The following is a 6,752-nucleotide window of genomic DNA, read 5'->3' on the forward strand; positions in this document are numbered from 1 at the left end:
TCTTCAGTTCAGTTTAGTACAGTGATATACTGTTGTTTATATACCCAACTTAGGAAGGGCTGTGTTGAGATCCTACAGTCTGTGTCATTACTAGCCTCTTGTTCATCTCTCCCTGTCTGCTGTCTCCTCTCCCTCCTTTCCCAACTATGCTCTTGCTTACTTTTAAGGGCAGGAGAAGAGCAAACACTCTGGAACTAGATCAGGACTCAGAATGCCACTAATGATGGTATCATTTGCTGGAAGCCAAAGACCCAACATCAGAGCCTTGACTTCAGTGAGGTCACCTTTAAACCTGGACAAATGGGTTAGTCAGCTCCCCTGGGTGGCTGAGGCTAGTAGAGGCATCAGTCTAAGAAAAAGAGGGGCTAGTAAGCAGCCAACTCCACAGCCTCTTTAAAGAGTTATTGTTCCTGCTAAAAAAAAAAAAAAAAAAAAGATAACACTTCCATGAGAACCAAGGACTTTTTATACTTAGAACACATACTGAAAAATCAGGAGGCAGTAGCTAAGCTAAAAGAAGCACCAGATGCCTTCTGGGATGAGTTGCCTTCCTTGCCTCCACAACAGCAGCCAGACTGGACCTCTGGACAACATGGTAAGTGTGACAATCACACTTCCTAGAGTAGGACCAAGGGTAGGAGGCCACCAGGCTCAGCTTACAAGCCCTGCGAAACCAGAAAAAGCATATCAGTTAGAACCGGAATTTAGGGTAGCCACAACCATGTACTTCTCATCCCAAGGCACATGTCCTGGATCTTTCAAGCAGGCAGCATGAAAGTTTCTTCTGTCTCTCTGATTTGGGCATTGAATCCTATATTACTCCCCACCCCCACACATCCCTTCTCCAGGCAATAACCCCAGCACCTGTGAGCAGGCACTCACCCAAGTAATCGTCCATCAGGGAGCCAATAGCAAACTGCAGGAAAGATGGTAAAAAGAAAGTGAAGCCAAGATGAGTACAGAACCAACCTCAACCCTGCAGCCCCAGGCCTTCTGCCCATCCATCCCTTCTTCCTGGCAGAAGAGCATAGAACCCCCTGAAACTGTGGGTGGGAAGAAATCGACAGCTCTCAGCCAGGCGCGGTGGCTCACGCCTGTAATCCCAGCACTTTGGGAGGCCGAGGCGGGCGGATCACAAGGTCAGGAGATCGAGACCATCCTGGCTAACACGGTGAAACCTCGTCTCTACTAAAAATATAAAAAATTAGCCGGGCGTGGTGGCGGGCGCCTGTAGTCCCAGCTACTCGGGAGGCTGAGGCAGGAGAATGGTGTGAACCCGGGAGGCGGAGCTTACAGTGAGCCGAGATCACGCCACTGCACTCCAGCCTGGGTGACAGAGCAAGACTCCGTCTCAAAAAAAAAAAAAAAAAAAAAGAAAAAAGAAAAAAAAAAGAAATCGACAGCTCTCAGCTCAACCTGGTATAGGTAGAGAGGCGGGGAAAAGACTCACAATGTCATTCTTGTCCACACGGGTCCCCACAATCTTTAAGCGGATCTCATCGTCCTGCTGAATCACAATATCCTGAGGAGAGGAGGGAACAGTGTACAGATGCTCCTCAGTTTATGAGAGGTTACATCACAACCACTTCACTGTAAGCCCGGGGACATACTGAATTCACATCACTTTCGCACCATCGTAAAGTCATAAAATCACGAATCAAGCCATGGTAATTCGGGGACCATCTGTACTCAGCCATCCCCAGGCCAATATTCTCCCTCAGGATGGCTGATTCTCTCCTCCTCTCCCTGACTTCTTTCTGTCCACTCACCTCATCCATTGTCTTGTAACATGGTGGGTTGGAATTAGGATCAAACTCCATCTCTGAAGGGATGGACTGGAAGGAAAGTGAGATTAGGTTAGCACTTTAAATGGATGCTTCAATAGATGGTAATGAATGGGTATCTCTCTTCCTCAGGCCCACCCAGTGTGCCCAGACTTACATGTCGAGAGATGAAGCAAGACATGGGCCCAATTTCTGTGAAGAGTCCAACCTAGAAAAAAATGAGTGATCTTACGGCCGTGCTCGGTGGCTTACGCCTGTAATCCCAGCACTTTGGGAGGCCGAGGCAGGTAGATCACGAGGTCAGGAGTTCGAGACCAGCCTGACCAACATGGTGAAACCCCATCTCTACTAAAAATACAAAAATTAGCCGGGCATGGTGGCGTGCACCTCTAATCCCAGCTACTCAGGAGACTGAGGCAGGAGAATCGTTTGAACTCGGGAGGCGGAGGTTGCAGTGAGCTGAGATCGCACCACTGCACTTCAGCCTGGCAACAGAGCAAGACTCTGTCTCAAAAAAAAAAAAACAGAAGAGTGATCTTGCTTTTTCTTTGTCCCCTCAAGTGTTGTGTTTTTGTTTTTTGCTTTTTAAATTTTGAGACAGGGTCTCACTCTGTTGCCCAGGTTGGAAAGCAGTGGTGCGATCACAGCTCACTGTAACTTTGAACTCCTGGGCTCAAGCAATCCTCCCACTTCAGCCTCCCAAGTTGCTGAGACCACAGGTGCACGCCACCATGGTAGGCTAATTTTTAAAAACTTTTTGTAGAGACAGAGTCTTGCTATGTTGCCCAGGCTGTCTCAAACTCCTAGGCTCAAGCAATCTTTCCACTTCTGCCTCCCAAAGCACTGGGATTATAGGTGTGAGCCAGCGCACCCAGCCCTTTTCTTTTTTAAGCTTTCATTTGTATTTATTTATGTATTTACTTTGAGACAGAATCTCGCTCTGTTGTCCACTCTGGAGTGCAGTGAGGCAGTCTCAGCTCACTGCAACCTCCACCTCCCAGGTTCAAGTGATTCTCATGCCTCAGCCTCCTGAGTAGCTGGGACTACACGCACATGCCACAATGCCTGGCTAATTTTTGTATTTTTAGTAGAGATGGGGTTTCACCATATTGGCCAGGCTGGTCTTGAACTCCCAACCTCAGGTGATCTGCCCACCTCAGCCTCCCAAAGTGCTGGGATTACAGATGTGAGCCACTGCACCCAGCCTAAGCTTTCATTTTAAAGTATTAAAGAGCTTAGGCCTGGGACGTGTTAGTCCAAGATTTGAACACCTGTTGGCTACATGACATTGGCCAGTACACTTAACTCCTTCTAAGCTTCAGCTTCGGTAAAAAGCACCCACTGGCCGGGCATGGTGGCTCATACCTATAATCCCAGCACTTTGGGTGGCTGAGGCAGGTGGATCACCTGAGGTCGGGAGTTCGAGACCAGCCTGACCAACATGGAGAAACCCCATCTCTACCAAAAATACAAAAATTAGCTGGGCATGGTGGCACATGCCTATAGTCCCAGCTAGCTGGGAGGCTGAGGCAGGAGAATCACTTGAACCCAGAGGCGGAGGTTGCAGTGAGCCAAGATTGTGCCACTGCACTCCAGCCTGGCAACAAAGCTAGACTCCGTCTCAAAAAAAAAAAGAAAAAACCCCCACCTTTTAGAGTCATTGTGAGTCTCTGCACATCACCTGGCCCACAGTAACTACTCAATCAACACAGGCTTTTATTGTTACGACTATTAATACTGACTCCCTTGCCCTCTGAGTTAGGCAGGGCAAGATTACCATACAATTTGAAAGTGCAGGCCGGGCACGGTGGCTCAAGCCTGTAATCCCAGCACTTTGGGAGGCCGAGGTGGGTGGATCACGAGGTCAGGAGATCGAGACCATCCTGGCTAACACGGTGAAACCCCATCTCTACTAAAAATACAAAAAAAAATTAGCCAGGCATGGTGGCTGGCGCCTGTAGTCCCAGCTACTCGGGAGGCTGAGGCAGAATAGCGTGAACCCGGAAGGCAGAGCATGCAGTGAGCCAAGATCGCGCCACTGCACTCCAACCTAGGTGACAGAGTGTGACTCCACCTCAAAAAAAAAAAAAAAAAAAGTGCAACACAAGAAGTAAAGTGACAGCTAGGCGTGGTGGCTCACCTGTAATCCTAGGGCTTTAGGAGGCCAAAGTGGGCAGATTGAGCTCAGGAGTTCGAGACCAGCTGGGCAACATGGAAAAACCCCATCTCTACTAAAAAAATATGGCCGGGCGCGATGGCTCACGCCTGTAATCCCAGCACTTTGGGAGGCCGAGGTGGGTGGATCACAAGGTCAGGAGATCGAGACCATCCCGGCTAACACAGTGAAACCCCGTCTCTACTAAAAATGCAAAAAATTAGCCAGGCGTGGTGGTGGGCGCCTGTAGTCCCAGCTACTTGGGAGGCTGAGGCAGGAGAATGGCGTGAACCCAGAAGGCGGAGCTTGCAGTGAGTGGAGATCGCGCCACTGCACTCCAGCCTGGGCAACAGAGCGAGACTCCGTCTCAAAAAAAAAAAAAAAAAATTAGCCGGCCATGGTGGCACGTGCCTTTAGTCCCAACTACTTGGGAGGCCGAGGCAGGAGAATCACTTGAACCTAGGAGGCAGAGGTTGCAGTGAGCCAAGATCGCACCACTGCACTCCAGCCTGGGCGACAGAGCAAAATTGTCTCAAAAAAAAAAAAAAAAAAGAAGTGAAGTGACTTAGCCAAAGGCACAGAGTTATGAAGTGGAGCCAGAACCCAACCCAGATCTTCCGAGAGACTACCCCACTGCCTCCCCGATGTATGGTCTCACCTTGTTGACCTGAGTGACAACAGCATCCACGACCTCCCCTTTAAAGGGCCGGAAAACAATGGCCTTGTACTTAACTGGATAAAGGACAAAGCCTCGGCCTGGCTGGATCACACCAGCACCAATATTGTCAATGGTGGTGACAGCAATTACAAAGCCATACCTGCAAGGAGGATGAGAAACAGGAAGACATTGTGTGTCCAAGAGCCTCTAAAGACATCTGCAAAAAAAGTCACTGAGCTCTTGGGGGTAGGGTCGGGGAGAGCAAAAGGACAAGTAGATAGCACCTCTGCTCCCAGAGAGCTTAATGACCAAAAGAAGACAGAACAGAGATCAGTATGTATAAGACCGAATGCTGTTCTGGTAATTTCACAATAAATGTCCAAGAAGACTGGAGTCCTTGAGACAACAGATCTCAATCTTCGGGATGCCTGAGAATCATCTTCTTAAAATGCAGATTCTCAGGTGGGCCCCAGAGAGTCTTGATTCTGTAGGGAATAAGCAGGCTCAGGAATCTGCATGTTCCTGCAGGTTTTTCTGATGCTGGAGGCCCAAGTACTCCACTGCCCTGAGCTAGGTCCCAGCTCATTAATATCAAGAGAGGCCCCTCTGTGCAAAGTCCAGAGATGGTCAAGTCCCAGTCTACTTCCTTCCTCCCCCAAACTCTCGATCTGCTTTTTCTGGTCATTCATTCAGAAGATACATAGAGTGAGTGGTTCCTGGGCACAGGGGATAAGAGAAAACCAGCAGAATGACAGAGGGAGAGCAGACACACGAACAATGATTACACTGTGAGCTCCACAAGGGCTGGCCTCATTCTATCTTGTTCCCATTCTACCTTGTTCTGAGCCCAACACGGGTCCTGGCACACACCAAGGGTTTTTAAAATGTTTGAGGAGTAAATGAATGACCAATCTCAGCTGAGAGAAGAAAGTCTTATTGTCCAGCATTGCAGAGGGCGCCCTGGGAACCCAAAGCAGGAAGCAACTGGCTGCCTGAGAGGGCAGAAGGGTCCCCAGAGTGGGTGGCAGAACGAGTAGGAGTTGGGGAGGGGTTGCAGATATAGAGCCCCGTGTGCGCATCGATCTGGCGGCGCGGTGAGCTCGGCACTCACTTCCCTGTGCAGGTCCCCTCCACCTCGGTGAAGAGCTTCTGCTTCACCGTGTTGAGCAAGTTGGGGCCGAAGTAGCGCGGGTGCAACAGGATTTCGTGCTCTAGGGAGATCTGCGGAGAAAAGTGGGATGGCGACCAGGCCAGGCGCTGGGAGGTTATTGGACGACAAGGGGAGCCTCGCGCCGGCGCCTGGCCTTGCTCCTCCTTTCCACCCAGCCCTTGCCGCCACCCTGAGCCCTGCTCACATGATAGAACATCTTCCCAGAGCAGGTAGGCCGGCAGAGTCCACACCTCCGACAGCCCCTGGGAATCCACCGGAAACACAATTAGACGCCGCAACTCCAGTTCCGCGCTTGCTGCGACGAAGAGGGCGGAACTCCACCTCCTCCGCGAGGGCGGAACTCCACCTGCTCCGCGGGTCTGATTGGGCCTCGCCGTCGTGGGCGAGAACCACTAAGCCCCGCCCCTCATCCCCGCCCCCCGGCCATCAAACGGCAACTCTCTTTTTTTGAGGCGGAGTCTACCTCTGTTGCCCAGGCTGGAGTGCAGTGGCGCGATCTCGGCTCACTGCAACCTCCGCCTCCCGGGTTCAAGTGATTCTCCTGCCTCAGCCTCCCGAGTAGCTGGGATTAAAGGCATGTGCCACCACACCTGACTAATTTTGTATTCTTAGTAGAGATGGGGTTTCTCCATGTTGGTCAGGCTGGTCTCAAACTCCCAACCTCAGGTGATCCACCCACCTCGGCCTCCCAAAGTGTTGGGATTACAGGCGTGAGCCACCGCGCCCGGCCGGCAACTGTCTGAATTGCTTGAACCTGGGAGGCGGCCCGAGATCTTGCCACTGAACTCCACCCTGGGCAACAAGAGCGAAACTCCATCTCAACAGATTAGATAGACAGATTACATAGATAGATAGATAGATAGATAGAGATAGATAGATAGATAGATAGATAGATAGATAGATAGATAGATAGATAGATAAGATAGATAGATAGATAGATAGATAGATAGATAGATAGATAGATAGATGCTACCACTTACTGCT

At 50.3% G+C, this 6,752-nt stretch overlaps 1 protein-coding gene across 1 annotated transcript; it reads right to left on the reverse strand.

The window, feature by feature from the left end:
- Positions 1–448: 448 nt before the first annotated feature.
- POLR2G (RNA polymerase II subunit G) lies at positions 449–6,128 on the reverse strand. Its single transcript, XM_054440419.2, has 8 exons — positions 5,953–6,128; positions 5,709–5,818; positions 4,598–4,757; positions 1,942–1,992; positions 1,770–1,835; positions 1,451–1,522; positions 883–916; positions 449–665 (listed from the first exon to the last, which is right to left on the reverse strand). Exons 1-8 carry the CDS (start codon positions 5,962–5,964, stop codon positions 652–654), a joined length of 519 nt encoding a protein of 172 aa, XP_054296394.1. The 5' UTR covers positions 5,965–6,128; the 3' UTR covers positions 449–651.
- Between the last annotated feature and the right edge of the window lie 624 nt (positions 6,129–6,752).

The sequence above is a fragment of the Pongo pygmaeus genome, chromosome 9, assembly GCF_028885625.2.
Source record: "Pongo pygmaeus isolate AG05252 chromosome 9, NHGRI_mPonPyg2-v2.0_pri, whole genome shotgun sequence".
In the NCBI taxonomy this organism is placed as follows: domain Eukaryota; kingdom Metazoa; phylum Chordata; class Mammalia; order Primates; family Hominidae; genus Pongo; species Pongo pygmaeus.